The sequence below is a fragment of the Actinia tenebrosa genome, unplaced genomic scaffold (genome assembly GCF_029948245.1).
Source record: "Actinia tenebrosa isolate PJP-AT-01 unplaced genomic scaffold, QUT_ActTen_1.0 PGA_scaffold8__29_contigs__length_14323225, whole genome shotgun sequence".
Taxonomy (NCBI): Eukaryota; Metazoa; Cnidaria; class Anthozoa; order Actiniaria; family Actiniidae; genus Actinia; species Actinia tenebrosa.
This window is the reverse complement of record NW_028292585.1, coordinates 6,918,468-6,935,723: the sequence shown is the minus strand read 5'-3', so window position 1 is coordinate 6,935,723 and position 17,256 is coordinate 6,918,468. Positions and strand designations below refer to the sequence as shown.

Below are 17,256 nucleotides of genomic sequence, written 5' to 3'. Positions count from 1 at the left end.
AGCTGTGTGGAATATTTTTATTAGCATTACCACGCATGCACTTCTAAATTCTTTTAGTCCTAAGTATCATACATATCTTTTACAAAACTAGATATAGTATTTCTATTTGAACGATGATGGCATGTCCCAACGATGAAACTACACCGACTTCGGCTAGCTAGTATCTTTAAGAGTCTGCAACACAGCGAAACATATTGCTGAAATTTATGTGGAGCGGCATCGTGAATCTGGAAGCAACTACGTTGTACCGTGCATCACCTCTCGCGAGCCGCGCGCTGCGCACAAGGTTCAGCAAAGGTTCCACGGTAAAAAGCGCCTTTGGGCGAATTTAATGAGTCCTAAAGCCTTTAATTCGATATATATCATTTTAATAGTTCCCTTCACAGTTCCCTGCGCCATCTTGAAAGGTAGCCGTGCCTTGCATCGAAGCGAGACGAACGGTCTGCTTGCAATGATAGAGACGTGAATAATTGTTCAAGGTGTTAATAGAAAGAAGTCTCTACTATCATTGGGAGCTCACCGTTCGTATCACGTGGGTGCAAAGGCACGACTACCTTTCAAGATGGTGCTGGAATCTGTGAAAGGGACTATTCATAGTGAAGAATTTTACAGTTCGTTTGATCGGATTAGTTTGGTACAAAACTAAATCATTAACTAACATGCACTTTATATACAAGATGGATTAGCGCCCCAGACCTTTTGCGCACCTATCCTAGGACGTGAATACTGGATCTAGCTTGAAAACTAGGCTGTTAGTGGAATCCTTAAAACCTCTTTTTCAAGCTAATTATACAATAAGAAGCTATTGCGCTTTCTGATAAAACTCTTTTCTTCTTCTAACATTGTTAAGACCGAATTCTCCCATAAACTTAACAACGCAATCCCTATGAACTTAACTCCCACTTATTTCTCAGTAGAAGTAGTAGAATATTTAGCTGTATACCGGCGTATTAGTGATAGAAAAGATATATTAACCTATATAGTTTTAAATTCCTTAAATGATAATCTTTAGCTTTGTATTTGAAGTGATCTTAAAAGTTCGAAGTGAGCGTCCAGAGTAATATTCAAAATAAGATCAATAATTTGAACCTAGTTCAAGAATGAGAGCACAGATGAACAGTAGTAAGTTATATTAGCCGCTCCTTTTTCGCATACTTTCCACCCCCCAAGGAAACTAGAAAAATTTTCCATTTTTCGTACGAGTTTCCCCGCCGAACTTCCGGGCATGCGCAGTGAGTTTTCTACACGTATCTCCGCCAACGATGTACACAAGAATTCCTGATATTTTGGAATCGATACTAGATAAAAACTGCAGTTTATAATAATAAGACTCAAGTTAAATACATGTAAGAGCAAAAAAATAAAGATCTTTTTAGTTATTTTAAGGCCATAATTAGACTTCAATATTTCATGCACCGACAGCCGGAATTTTGATCTACTTTATTCAGTGAATAAAAACTTAAACATGCCGTTAATATTTAGTTTCCAAGTCAACGCACTCTAATGACATGGGTGTGGTCTCTAGAAATGCCAAATGGTAGCACACTTTAATTCCTACCAATATTTACAAATCATCCCTCCCCTCCCCTAACATACACTTAACAATTAGATTGCCAATGACACAGGCACCCCAGTCGACCTTCTTTAGTATTATTTATTAGTATCCACAGAGGCTTTGCACCGTCACGTGATGGCAGCCATGACAGGGAGCAGGAACAATATAGAATCAGTCTGGTATACTCTGATTTACGAAAGATCCAGGAATCCAGGGAAAAAGGCTCCACTGCCGTGCCTCCCCACATGATTGCCACCACGTTACGGAGCGTAGCCTCTATTTCGACCAAGAGCAGGCACATTCAAAAGTAAGGTAATTAATCAAAAAGTCGAACCTTGTTCTACACATGACTAGCCACGAACTTCACTAAATATACAGACAGACAGACAGACCCTTGGGGTTGTTTCAGACACCAGCCAGTGTAGGATAACAATACATTGACAACAGCATTTTTTTCGAGCGGGAAACGTGCGGTTCTTTGACTTTCAAATGGTATTCGATCTCAGCCAATCAAATTCACTAGAAAACGGAAGCCAGTTAATCATCTGAGAGCCATAGAACGGCAGTTTGTACAGTACTAACATTTTCACTTCTCGACTCACTAAGCATTGAATGATTTATTCTAATTTTGGCTATCTAAGAATGAAATTTCACTTAATGTTATTTTATTCTGCTATTAAAATATTCATAATTAAAGAAAATATCTTCGCTACATCCTTCAATCTATGCGTAGGCCTCTTCATAAGCTTCTAAATCCAAGGCATGTTAAGGAGCGCAAAAAACTACAACTAAGAATAAACATATAAAACAAATCTTTAATCTAAAACTAAAAAGGGCTACAGGTGTACTCCGTAGCAAATTTTTCGTGGTAATTTGTTGTGGTGTTAAGTTAACTTTTCGCGCATGCGCATCTCTCACATGCACACAATGCTTTGCGGCTTGGGGTAACCTATCAAAACAGTGTCCCAAAATGAAACGCTTTTCCACTGAATGCACACTATTCCTGCTTTTGTCTGTACAATATTGATTAGCATTTCATTCTGAGTTAATCTTAAGCGTCCAGTACATCAAAAGCCATGGTGTTACAAAAAGTGTATTATCTTACCTAGAAATATTTAAACTCCTTCTATCTCTTTCTGTTTCTTGTTTAATATTTGGATATCAAACGAGGTATTTTCAACATTGTCTGATCAGCCTTCAGTTTTCCCAGTCCCCTCCCCCAAGCCGCAAAGTATTATGGGTATGCGAAAGAAGTGAATAGGAATTGAATGTTACGCTAAGTGTGCAAGGTCAAAACCAGTAGAACCCACTAAAAAATATATAGTTAAAAGCATTGATTCAAAAATAAAATAATAATAATAATACTAGAACAGACCATCTTGTTTTGTTTCTGTCCTTATTACGAGTTCTTTTTCTCCTTGTTTACCAACCCATGTCATCTAGTCGACTTGACTTGGTACCGGAGTACTGGAATCTGAGGTTTAGCTTTACAACTTCCGAGCTATATCTAAACCCCTCTTACACTTCAAGTGTACTGACTGCAAAGTTTGTAAGTGGATTATCTTGCCAATCTCTCGCGTTGTTATCTCACGAGATGCAGCTTTTAGCAATCGTCCACACCTCTGTTACGTATAGTCAAATACTAAGAATATAACCAGGCCAGGACTTGTTATCTTCTATATATTTGGAGTCCACATAAATTGTTTGGTTTTAGCTTGGTAATCATACGTGGCTGTCGACTGCTACTTCAGATATTTCAGCGTATATTTTCTCGAATGTCGGTCTATTATCAGGATCATCTTCCCAGCATTTGGTCATAACACTGGCGACGCTGTCAGGACAATTATCCGGCTTAGAGAGGCGAAGGTCACCTTTGACGCATTTAAGAACTTCCTCATCCGAACGGTTTTCGTATGGTGTCCGTCCCAACGTGTAAATTTCCCAGGAAACTACCCCAAATGACCAGACATCGCTTTTCTCTGTGAAGTCGTCGTTGAAGATGGCTTCAGGTGCCATCCACCGCAAAGGAATAAGAATATTATTAAATCTGTAATACTCGCTGCTGTACAGGTCGTAGCTAAGGCTCAGGAATCCGATCTTGACTTGCAAGTCTTTAGTGACCATACAGTTTCTTGCAGCAACATCTTTGTGGATGAAGTTGTTTGCGGCGAGGTATGCCATGCCGGAGACGATGTCTGAACACATGGAGAGTTTCTGGCTTGAGTTGATGGTACTGCGACCATTGTCGTAACATGAGAGAAGATACTGCTTAAGGTCACCCTGTGGTGAGAACGAAAACGCAGATAAGCACAAAGTGCGGTTAGGTAAATACAGGTCGGCATGAAAGAAGAAAAGTATAGCGCATAGCGGTTTATATCATAGTCACTTAAAAATCCCAAACATAACTAAGACCGGCAGGGATTATGGGTAGATACATTTTGCATGTCTTAACCACATGATAACTATTGATGTATTGATTTAATGAGATACACAGTCATTTTATTTTGTTTTTTCATTTCTATCCCTATTGATATCTCTCGTTAACGTACTATTCCTGTGTACCATTTCGCTCTCAGCTTCTATGTTCTGTTTTTGAAACCCGAAATTGATTTTGCAAAAAATAAATAAATAAATAAACAAATACATAAATAAATAAACAAATAAATAAAATAAATGAATGAATGGATGAATGAATGAATGAATGAATGAATAAATAAATAAGACACATACCTTTTCCAAGGATTCAAAGATCATATACAGCGGATCCATCTCCCTACACACACCCAATAACGACAGAACATGTGGGTTGTCCATATCTACCAACGCACTCATCTCTCGCCGAAAGTCTTCCTTGATGATATCATCCTTCGCTATCAAAGACTTGACCACAACCATGGTCTCTCTTTCACCGTCTTTGATTCCACTGGCTCGTGCCAGGAATGCGCGCCCGTACGAACCGTTACCCAGGGTGCGCAGCGCTTCCAGATCGTGACGCGGGAATTCCATTTTATGGTAGCTGCCAAGTTTGCCGTTGATTGGCTGGAGAGCCATCTCTGGATTTTCATCGCAGTTTTCAAGATCGTGAGCTGCAACTACAGTCACTGGAAAACCAAACCATAAGAAAAATATAAGAAAAGATATATAAGATATTATGTACAATAAGATATTACAATCATTTGATTTTGGCACAAGAAAACATTTTATCAAACCCTGAAACAATCCCTGGACTGATCTAAGTCAGGGCACGGTTAACTCTCAGACGAACCATGAAACAACCTCTGGGCTGATCTAAGTCAGGGCAAGGCTAACTCACAGATTGAACCCTGAAACAACCTCTGGGCTGATCTAAGTCAGAGCATGGCTATCTCACAGATCAAACCCTGAAACAACCTCTGGACTGATCTATGTGAGGGCACGGCTAACCAGCTCAGCTTGATTTAAAATTCAGCATGTCTTTTGAGGAGGGAGTAAAACAGGAGAAAACTCCTACGGAGGGGATCCCCCAGAGGTGAGAGACGAGGCCACGGGACACGGCATTCTCAGTTTGTTTTATTACCATGAGACAATTACTTACGTTGTTCTCTCTTCTGTTGCCTCGCTCGGCGACTCTTACAGTATATCATAAGCCCAACAACCAGTACTATATAAGCAACAGCACAACCAACAGCTATCCCAATCGTACGGCCCATCGTATTCGTCGTATAAGCCACAGCAGCAGGAGGTTTGATCACCCAAAGTGAGATAGTTATCTGCCTGAAGCTTGCTTTATTGGCTGCTATACAATAATATCTGCCTTGATCACCGGGCTGTATATTCTCGATGTGGAGGGTACCATTCTCGAACTTATGGAATCGCTCTTTGTTTAGCTTGTCTCCACCATGTTTTTCTCTTCCCCAGCTGATCTTTGGTTTGGGGTAACCGGACGCGTTGCAGTGAAGCCAGACGGATTCTTCGATGATGGCAGTGGTGTTCTTGGGTTTAAGCACGAATTCAGGGTAAACTGAAATAAACCCAAAAGAATCTCGTATCACGTTTGTGGAGCTCGCGCCTGGGATTTGTTTGACTCGGTTTCTCAAGACTAAACATACAGTACCTGATAAAAACGCTAATCAATAAACAAACATTCTATCATGTCTAACCTGCAGGCAGATGGATCAAACACGGACTTTGATCGGAAACATAAATAGATCATTGCATTCTTACTTACTGTATACTGAGACGTTAGAAATAGATAAACAAATCATTGCATTGTTACTTACTGTATACTGAGACGTTAACTAGCGCCGTGACGCTACTAAACGCATTGGAGCCAGTACACGAATAGATTCCTCCATCAGACATCTTCATATCTTTAAATGATATCTGTTCTCCATTAGGAACGGTTGTCTTGGGGAACTTTTTGGAGCCGATTTTCTTCCAGGTGACCGAGATGGGTGGATGTCCCGTGAAGAAACAGTAGATCTTGGAGTCGTTTGTTCCCATTTTAAATTTGTGATCAATTTTGTGAAAATCTGCTAATCTTACAGCAGCTGGCGAAAAAGATAAAAAATAACAAAAAAAGTGAGAAGGTCTTGGTTTTGCTTCGGGTATACATAAGATTATTCGTTTGAATTGCACTCCGATTCGCGGCTTCGCCGATCTCAATAAATCCGTGGGAAAAATCCCTCTGGAACCCAAGGTAGCGCAACCGTTAAACAAAAAAATAATAATCTAAGGAATGACAAGTGGTCTGAAATGGGAAAATATTACACCCAAGGTAAAGAGCTCTACTGATACAGTAGTTGAAATCTTACCTAAAACTGTTAAGTTTGCTCTACGACTACTCTCTGACTTGGAGCTAGGATGTCTTGCCACACACTGGTACATTCCAGAGTCCATGTGTTCTACTTTGTTGATAGTCAGCGTTCCCTCGTTAATAATGGTATTACTTCCATCAGCTAGAACTCTCTCATTATATTTTCTCCAAGAAATACGTGATGGGGGTCGACTCTTTGCAGCACACTTGAGTACCACTTTTTTATTCTCTTCCACTAACATGTCTTGGGGATTTGTGGTAAATTTTGGGTACACTGCAAACAGGAATTACATTAATTAAGGGAACTTGGGACCACCCATTTTGCTTCCAAAATGAAACATTACTTACCACCTTAAAGTCTTTTGAATTTGAATTTTGATAAATTTTTATGTTTTTCTTTTATTATTGTGTTTTTCCTCATCAATTTTAATGTTAATCATGTTTGTACTGTATGTAAATTGTATGGAGAGGGAATATCAATTGGGACGAAAGTTCTGTTTTCTTCGCCAGTCACAAAATTTGTATGTCTCAAGTTTTATAAAATGTATATGTTTATATTGTGACAAATAAACTAAACTAAACTAAACTAAACTAAACTAAACTAAACTAAAAAGAATTTGATTTATTCTAAAATGACTATGCGCCTATATGCGTCATGCCCTCAAGACGACTTTTTTTTCAAAACTTTTCAAGTATTTTTCAACTTCATTCTTTAAAAGTGCATTTTTCTTGCAAGAACTATACTTTAAAAAGAAGATATTTTAAGTAGATTTTTGCTATTCATTCACCAGGAAGAGGAAAAATATTGTATGTTTTGAGGTCATGAAGACAGCAAAACAAGACCAAACACTTCGTAGGTCTTCACATCGTTGTGCAAAAAAATACCATATTTTTTCTCTTCTTGGCTAGTTAATAGCAGAAATCTACTTTAGATATCTACTAAGAATATATTTCTTGCAAGAAAAAGGGATTTTTATCATTATTTAGTGCGTTTACTTACCTTCTATCACAAAAAAGCCCCTATATGTATATATATATGATAATAAATAATAATAATTATAAATTATACACATACATATATATATATACATATGGAGATCTATATATACACACATATATACGTATACATGTATGTATATATATATATATTACAAATCCCCAAGTGATCATATCTTAAATCCTCCCCTTGAGAGCATTTCGGTAGAATCCATCTGCTGTTTGGCTGTATCAAGGTTTGGCCTCCCACTGAGTGTGAGCAATTAATTAATCTTACCTGAGGCAATCACTTGCACATCAGAAGATCGATTGCCAGCCACATTCTTAGCAGTACAAGTAAAGTTTGCACTATCAGTCACCTTAACCATCTTATTTCTTAAAGTCATAGCATCTTTGACATCATAACTTGCTGGAAGTGGTCCTCCATCTGCATTTAGCCATGTCACTGATGGCTTAGGGTCACCAGGTGCCTTGCAATCCAATAGGAACTCTTTGCCTACTTCGGCATACTCTATATCTCTTCGGAAACGAATGTTCTTGATGTCTAGAAGTGATAGAAAATTGAAATCTTGTCAATCAAACAGTACAGGGAATTTTATAGTCAAACTTTTAGACATCTTACACCACATGTACATGTCATTCCCCTGAGCATTGTTTCTTTTTTGCCAATCAATTTATGTTAGAAGAATATTAGTAGATACATTGAATATTGGTCCTCTCTTGTGTAAAATAATATGGTGAATGCATGAACCATTGCTACTGTAGTTTAAATAATGTCATCAATTCTGCAAGGAAAGTGCTTTGTGTTTGCCTTTGTTGCAGTCATTCAAAATCTACTCTTGAATACTAATACAAATGTATTACTCTGATACTTACATGCTTTTAAAACAGCTGCAACAACTGTTTTACTGTTAGCTATGTTCTTAGCTTCACACTTATAATTCCCAAATTCATCATTTCCAATCTTCTTGATTAATAAGGAGCCATTACTAAAGACAGTGTATATTGAAGTGTTGGACAGAGCTGTGTTTTGGGTTTCAAAGTACCACTGTATAGTAGGCTGTGGTTTCCCAGATGCTTTGCAGTCTAGTAACACAGACTGATCTACTGCTTCAGTAACGCCTTTAGGCTTTACATCAAATGTCGGTTCCACCAGTTCTGAAAATTGAACAAAAATATTTTCAGTACTTTATTTGATATAATAACCCAGGGGCAAATCCAGGACGTGAATTGAATGGGGTGGCTAGCCAACATAATGCTATTCAACGGATAACTCTTATCCAGTGGATAAATTTATTGTATAACAGCATCAACTTATCCACTGGATAACGGTTAATATGTTGGATAGTGCTATCCTATTGATCAATCCTTATTCAGTGGATAAAGTGATGCTATTATCCAATAAATTTATCCACTGGATAAGATTTATCCATCAGATAGCTCTGCCCACCCTTTGTCTAACTGGGCCCTGGTGTATTACTAACTTATTGAGGCATTGTACAGCTGGCTCCTTTCTTTACCTTCATAAAATTAATTTCGCAATTACTCAATACTTACTCATAAATTGTACATCAATTGCAGAACTGTTTCTCGTCCCAGCATTATTAGAAACACTGCATTCATATTTTCCTGAATCTGAAGTGGTTGGATTTTTTATAATGAGTTTGTTGCCATTTAAAGTAATTTGGCCTCCGGATGTTACTGGAGTGCTGTCTTTAGTCCACACAGTTGTAGCACTGGGAGTTGAGGGACATTTACATTTGAGGGTAAAAGTAGATCCAGTGGGAAATACTGGCCCTGATGGAGAACTTGTTAACATTATGGAGGAACATAAATCTAAAGGAAAAAAACAAGGAGAACGTTAACCGCTTGATTATCCATTTTTAGGGAGCAACTACATCAATCAAATATCCCATGAGATATAAATAACGATTCATGAAACAGTGCCGTCATGTTGGTTTACCTAACAAGCAAAGATAAGAAGAATTCTTTGTTATCTTCAACCAACATGGCTGACCTATATGTAACATTCACCCTGCCAACTTTATATTACAGAAAAAAGATCCTAACGTATTTCCGACGATAAAGTATTCACATGTACTTTTATGCACAAGCTTTTGTATGCTTAACTATTAAACTCCAATGCAAAGCTGGCTGGTTTTACCAAAGATGTGTTAATTTTTAAAGCTTGTTTGGCAACAAAAAAGCAGTGCACAGAAGTACACAAATACCTAAATGTGGTCTTACTCTTGCAAGTTGCACTTTGACCATGAAATATAAATATATTATTACATAAATTTATCTCGTTTGCTCTCAATTCAATATAACTGCTTTTAATTTCTTTTCTTTTTGTTTGTATACTACGTCAATTTATTGCAAGAAGTCAGCAATCAATGTAACAAATTTTTACACATGAATTTACTCTATAAATGTTATCAAGTCTAACGGTTTTAGCCCCATGATTTGACAATTAATGTATTCAAACTGTAGCTATTGAATGCAGCCAATATAAAGTATAATGTCTCTAGATAAGTGAAAGTGTTGCTGCAACTCTACAAGCAGACCTTACAAAGGAGCAAATTAATACTTTCAAGTTGATAAGCTGAAGAGATTCTAATCAAGGCCAATTACAAGAAATATATTGCTTCTATTCAAAACAAAGCTAGAACTCTAGCTATAAGCAATAAACTTTAGGAGCCAGTTCTTAATTTGAAAATGAATTTAAACTGTATGCTAATTCCACATTAACTTAACACAGCAGTTTAAGTTTATGACCCAGCACAAGTATTCAAGATTTAGTTTTTATTGACATAATTCTTAAATAACCAAGACAATATCCTTATGATCGATGTCCTTATACATTTCCTCATTCTTAAAAGTCATGTTTTTGCACAAGTTCGAAACACAATATAACAAAAAATATATGAAAAGAATGCCATATCATTTTACACTTTTAATTAGAGTTAAGATATCATTTATTAATTCATATAACATGGCTTCAAATAGTTAATGATCCATGCATTTCTCTTTTGGTCAAATATTATAAAGGTTACTGTATGCTGCTGCTAGTATCATTTTATATACAAGTGTGTAACATAACTTTTATTTAACCAGGACCATCCAGTCTATGCCATTGATAGAGACAAGCAAATTGCAGTCGAAATGACAAGATCCTTCTACCTCAATGGCGTGACAAATTAATAACAGCTATCATTTATTATAATCCCACAATGAAAATAAATTTTAAATTTTAGAAGTGTGTAAAATAAAGGTCAATTTTAGATTTGTATTCAAGGGACTCCTGTTGGCCGAGGAAACATTATATAATCTAAGTTGACAAAAACTAGTTTTCAGTTTATATACAGCATTGTTACGAAAATTTAATTTGAAATATAGCTAGCTGTCAGGTCAAAATGCTTTGAGGGACAAATTCTGATCAAAGAAATAAAAAAGAATACCATACATCTCAAATCAAGGAGAATGGAGAATGGAGAATGGAGAATGGAGAATGGAGAATTCATTCAAGGATTAAATGCCTGAGATACCACTAAAGGTTACCTAATCATGGTAACGCATCTCGAAGAGTGGCCCACTGTGGTAGAAATATTGCTATATCTAATTTCTTGGTAGTCCTTGAGTTGCATACTTGGCAAGGCTGTTTGTCATCATTACCAGCTTAGCTCAAGCATTCTCCACGAATCAACAAACTCAGGTCAAGGGTAAGGAGTATAAGCATAGGATAACAACCAAGAAAAACTGACAGATATATATTTTTCATTTCAAAAGGTTTCAATCTACCTAGAGCAATAATCTGATTAATAAAGACAAATTTATGTCTATAGATTATTGATACCCTGCAAGGGTGAAAAGTTATCAATGGAATTTCAGTCTCTAAAGCTCGGTGATTGTATAGTCTCAGAAAATACACTTATTTGATCTCAAAACAAGTTAAGGTATTATGTGGAGTCTTGGAGTGTCCATGAAAAATGATTACTAAGAGCCAAAAAAGCTGGATAAACATTCATAAGAAAATCATTAAGATTGCATGAACTTGCACTTTGTTCCAGAATTAACTTAAGGTTTTTTTGGTTTTTGATAAGTGTTGGTATTAATCCCACCACAAAACACTTAAACTATGTCATTTGATAAGTGACCTCTTTGGAGTCATTTTTCTCTAAAGCAAAAAAATTTCAAAAGTCATGACTCACAAATCCCTTCCCAGCATGAATAATACAACAAGCAATCCAAGAGGTCTGAATATTTCACTAACAAGCAATAATAGCAATAACAAAAAACCTTTGTAATAGAGCGTTTGAGAATATAATTCATTATAATATCTGTTTTGCATGATTTTATTTTTATCATTAATTATTTTGAGGTAACTAAATTGAAAAATTCATATTTTTTTCATGTACAATATGCTTCTTGCTACCTTGAGATAGATTAAAAGATACTGTAAATATCCAATATGTGAAGTTCAGTACTAGCTAGAGTGTTACGTAGAAGCCATACTTTTCAATAAGTAACAGCTTTTCAGAGTTCTAGTGCAAACGTTTCTCACCAAAAAGCATTTAGAATTTGCAACACATAAAGTTATTTTTCTTGTTTTCCCTAATCTCTATTTTTAATACTTGTAATTTTTGTTCTTAAATCATAAAAATCGAATCTATATTGATATAAATAAAAAAGATTGTTTTGAAATAAAACCAAAGTGTCAGCCTTCTTCTATTAAATAAAAGCAAATCAGAAAGTAAGACAGTTGATGTTTCCTTTCATAGACCACTTTGTTTATACAGACATATGATGTCCTTGGGCAGATGTGTTTTAAGCCCATAGATGTACCTAGTAGCCAACAGAGTTACTTGATTGGCAAACAAGGTCTTTATTTAAATATCCTATGTTTCAATTTAAAAATCCACAAACTCTTCTTGGAAACTTTTTCCACACAGATTGTAATTGATATCTTTGCTTCAAGAAATCAAGTATAGTTATTTCAAAATGAAATACTTCACAAAACAGTTAATTTTATCCTTGTTTGTCAATACCTAATGTCACTAATTATTATATTACCGCTAAATAGATTACTAGCCCTTGGAATCATGGCCAAGAAAATCAGGTTATGAATGAAAAATGGGGCTAATATAACTCAAATTCGATTCCCGACCAAAATGATAAGTAGGTTTTCTCGATAATACTGTTTGCGTCTTGGCACGAGGAATAGCCTAACATTTGAGAGAGCAATTTTCCATTCACGAACAGACCATTATTTTATGACCAAATGTGAATTGGTGTCAGCTGATAACATTGTACCTAAACATGTGATTTCATTTATTTTGCAATGCTAATGAACCTTAGATAAAGACTGGTCTTGCTGTCTCAGACTCAATAGCCATAAAACTTTTATTTAATTAACATATGAACAATGTGAAATCACAGCATAGTAACCACAGCATGATCAATCTATTTCACAAAACCCTAAAGGTGCCATCAAAAAGATATTCTTTATGACTAAATCTTCAAAAGAAAAAAAAAAACTGTGAACTGTGAATATCAAACAAACCAAGCTGGCTAGACAAAGCTTATGGCCATATGCATTTAAAAAAGCCCTAACAGACAAAACTCCAGGAAGGGAGGTTTTGAATAATTGAGCTTTAGTTAACGTTGCTAAAGGATCACACTGTTATATATTTATCAGCTGTAACAAAAATCCCAAAAAGCTTTCACTGAGTTAATTTAGGCCATAAATCGCAAGACAATAAATTCTCATAGCTTTGTATAAATAAATAAGGTTAAATGTTAAGAAACGATGATATTGAGACGGTAGCCAAATTGTAATATCGAAGCACTTCTGATTTAACACACGAGCGGAGCCTGCTAGGGCGTAACTAAGAAAGCTTCACCGCAACTTTATGATTAGCGCTTTCCTTCTATTATCTTCTAATCGTGTGAGGATGAATCAGAACCTAGGGTCTTTACTTAAGTGTCTTTTAAGCCGAGTTCTTTGGTAAGAATGGAATAATTCGACGAGCATGACCCGTGAAAAGAATAATCAAAACTTCATGTATACCAAAAAATACCTTTCAAATTAATTGAATTGTAACATAATTTATGATGTTTCTAGATCGCGGCATACACAATCATCGGCTGCGCAATGCTTAAAAAGAACACTTTGTGATTAAATTTCTTTTGGTGGGCTAGTGAGCAAACACAAGTCTGCCTTGGTTTGCTCTAGGGTCAGGCAAGCTCGATACGTACTTCAAAAGAATAAAACTGCACCCTCAACAATGCATGACACCAAGCTAAATAACATTGAATCCAAAGTATAATATAACATCTTCATGGATTTACTTACCGTATACTGTTAAGTCGACAATCTGGCTTTTTTTGGTTATTCTTTTACCGGCGGTCAAATCGCGATATGATGCCCTACATTGGTAATTCCCGGCGTCTGCTATGTCGACATTAGCTATATGCAAAGTCCCATCGGCTCGTATGATCAGTCGTGAACCATCGGGAGCAATTTTACTGCCTTCGAAAAACCAAACGTATCTTATTTTCCTGGGAGCTGTAGCTTTACAGTTTAGATCTACTGGTTTTCCAGCAATAGCTTTCGTGGCTTTGGGTTCTTCGGTAAATGATATTTGAGCTTGAGATTCCTTTAGTGAGCCTGCGAAGAAGACAGGAATACCCAGTCAACAGGTATCACGGCAACACAATCGCCGAAGAAAATATACAGAACGTTAAAGATAAATAAAAATATAAAGTGTTTAATCAGAAGAGGAATCGAGTATAGTAAATAGAGTAATCAGTTCGATCAGAAACGAGATTTGAGGTTAAAGTGAGGGAGTTTGGTCAAAGCCCTGCACTTCGAAGGCTTGATAAAGACAAGCTACCAGCCTCTTGTTTTTTTAACCACACAACAACAACATACAGAATTTATTCTGTCATCTCGCAGTATCTACCATCAAAATAGGGCACATTCATCAACTTTAAGGATGAGTTTAAGGGAAGAACAGTTTTCTAAATAGGGTTAATATTTTAAAAGGGACAAAACGGTCTGAATTTTTCAAAGAGACGGAAAACAAAAAATGCCGGGCAATGATAAGAAGAGCTATGTTATACTCACCTAACAAAACTAAACAAAAGCAGAAGAAGAAAATAGAGATTTGTTGCGGCCAAAGCCGAGATAACGCCACCGATTCCATGTCAATTGATGCTTTCAAGTAGAGTGCAATCGCTGGTAAATTGGTGTAAAAATTAAAGACTCTTTCACACCACCATGGAAGATCTCAAGCCAAGGTACTGATCGATAGAACGCTTGCTGCCTTCTCAAATCACGTGCTGTCACTCTTTATTAGCCATAAGCCGCTTCCGGTTACGGATTGACCAATCACAGACGCCTTCTCATCTCGATGAAAGACCAACTAAAATCCCCTCTCCCTTACACAAAATTATCTCAGACATATTTATATTACCGATTAACTGAAAAGAAATTGTTATTAAAATTTTGATGAGTCAGATGTTGCCGCCTGTTGGCAGGATAGCGTGGTTGTCGTTAGATGGTTTTGAGGGTATACTGTTTTGAACCAACGGAAAAAGGGTGTATGAAAACGTAGTTAGCGCGCGGTAAAAGAAGATGGAATCATGACCTCATGTCGTTATAACACACGTATCAGTGGAAAAATTAGCGCATTCGTTCACAGTTCGTTCACGCGTACATCAAAGTGTAACGCAATTTGATTTGAATAAATTCTGGTTGAGTGACCATAGGTACGGATACCATGAGCGGCGCGTTTTATTGAGCGAAACGGAAACGACGTCTCTGACATAGTTTCCTCCTGAAATTTTCGCAATGTTTGAGTCAAATTCGGTCAACGATTTGAGTCTATAACGCAATCAAATCAATCGAACAATGAGTCAGAAACATTTCCCGCTATGTAAACAGTATGTATAATGAAAGTTAGAAAGAGAACTCAACCGACTAATCAGATGAGGAGTCTCAGAGTTCAATTACCGGTAACACAAATGGGCGATATCTAGGAATAAGAAAAGAAGAAAAAGTTGCCGAACACTTAATCAGACAAATTTTAAAGGTACGGCTAAGCTGTACGATGCACCAATAAACGCTTAAATTTCTCTTTATGTAATTTATAGTAGAAATTGGTTTGGGAGTGCCAAAGAGATTACTCATCTACAACACTTTTTTTGTTGAGTGGGAGGGAAGCTGCCGTCGTATGGCAAAGTACTGATATCTATCAGTGATATCTACGAGAAAAACAAACAAACAAACAAACACCTAGAACAACAACAACAAGAAACAAAACACCTGCTGCATAAAATCATAGTTAATAGTCTTGGCTTTACCGTGATGAAATTAGAAGAGTTAAGTCGGTTATAAATTTATAATTAATAAAAGAAATGCACAACCTCTTTATTCCAAGAAACCAAAACTGATTACCCAAGCTATATGCTACACTACGGTTTTGGCTACGAAAGCGATCCTTTGGAAATTAGTTCCCTCTGGTGTTCAGTTAGATAGTGAGAGCGATTACGGTCGCTATCTAACTGAACACCAGAAGGAACTACTACGGTCATGCCCAAGTTCCACTGGCTAGTTATGCCTCAATCAATAATCTAGTTGTTACAGCTGAACGCTTAGTTGCGCGATCTCTCAAGAAGATCATGAACAAAATCATGTGGTATCTTTGGAATATAAATTACACGACTGCAGCAGGTTCATGCTAAACTGCGAGAAAATGAATCAATTAAGGGTGGCGTGCGATAGTCGGCCCGTGTCTCTCACCTCTGGCCTTCGGGTTTGATTCCTGGACTCAGTACCACATGCGGGTAGACTGAGCTGGTTAGGTCTTTCCATCGATTTGAGATTTTCTTTTTCGGGTTCTCCGCGTTTTTTCCTCGCTTCACAAGACTCATGAACCGGCACGCTAAATTCCAGGCCGATTTTTCAGTTAGCCATGCCCTGACTTTCAGCACAGAGGTTTCTTTCAGGGTATCGATAGAATGGGAAAATACCGCATGACAAAGTACTGTACTGTTCACCTAGTTTACGAAGATAGCTTCCTACACAGACGTTCCTGGAGTCGTCACTACACGAAACATTTCATAACAACTTAACGACCCCATATAAAGAAGGTCTGCGCATATTAAAAGGCTATTGAATAGATTACCCAGTTCCTGAACAATATCCCCTTCCATGCCAACCATTATGCAGGAATTCCACGTACAGATAATCATATAGATCATTTTACAATCTATCATTGGGCGTGATGATGTTTTACTATTCCAAACCTCTTGGGAATGAAAATCTCCAGTTATCTATCGATGTCGACGACGTACATCGTGCAAGGTTTCGTGAAGAAAATGCAATAAAAGCCACGTGAACAATTAAAGGGAATGGCGCGAAAGCAAATGTAAAAATAGAAAATACGTAAAGTTGTTATGATTGAATCTCGGTGGAGTTCTGCAAACCTGCAAAAATTACAGTTATATACAGTCCCAGTGCGATAAAGAAATTTCAAAAAGAAAGAAAGAAATTTCAAAAAGAAAGAAAAAAAGAAATTTCAAAAAAAAAAAAAAAAGAAAAAAAAAAAGAAAGAAAGAAAGAAAGAAAAAGACAAACGTAGAAAAACAATAGGAGTAAACGCTCGAGTAGGTATAACATTTCAGCCACCCATCCAGGTGATAACCCTCCTAAGACGGGCTTGACTCAGAATCTTAAATGCCCAAGTTTTTATCCACTGGACTATGGTTTCAAGAAAATTAGCATTATAATCAACGTGGAAACAAAGCACCAGAAAGACTAGACTTTTTAACATTATATTTACAACCGATTCCGTGCGTGGCAGAGATGCAAGGGATTAGCCGATATGGTCTGGGGGCCGGCTGGTCT

At 36.9% G+C, this 17,256-nt stretch overlaps 1 protein-coding gene across 1 annotated transcript; it reads right to left on the bottom strand.

Moving 5' to 3' along the window:
* Nucleotides 1–3: 3 nt before the first annotated feature.
* LOC116295015 (inactive tyrosine-protein kinase 7) lies at nt 4–14,679 on the bottom strand. The gene is made up of 10 exons (XM_031702713.2): nt 14,473–14,679; nt 13,699–14,013; nt 8,904–9,182; nt 8,223–8,504; nt 7,624–7,890; nt 6,349–6,624; nt 5,815–6,084; nt 5,130–5,555; nt 4,286–4,656; nt 4–3,835 (listed from the first exon to the last, which is right to left on the bottom strand). The coding sequence occupies exons 1-10, from the start codon at nt 14,549–14,551 to the stop codon at nt 3,278–3,280; spliced, it is 3,123 nt and encodes a 1,040-aa protein (XP_031558573.2). The 5' UTR covers nt 14,552–14,679; the 3' UTR covers nt 4–3,277.
* Nucleotides 14,680–17,256: the final 2,577 nt, after the last annotated feature.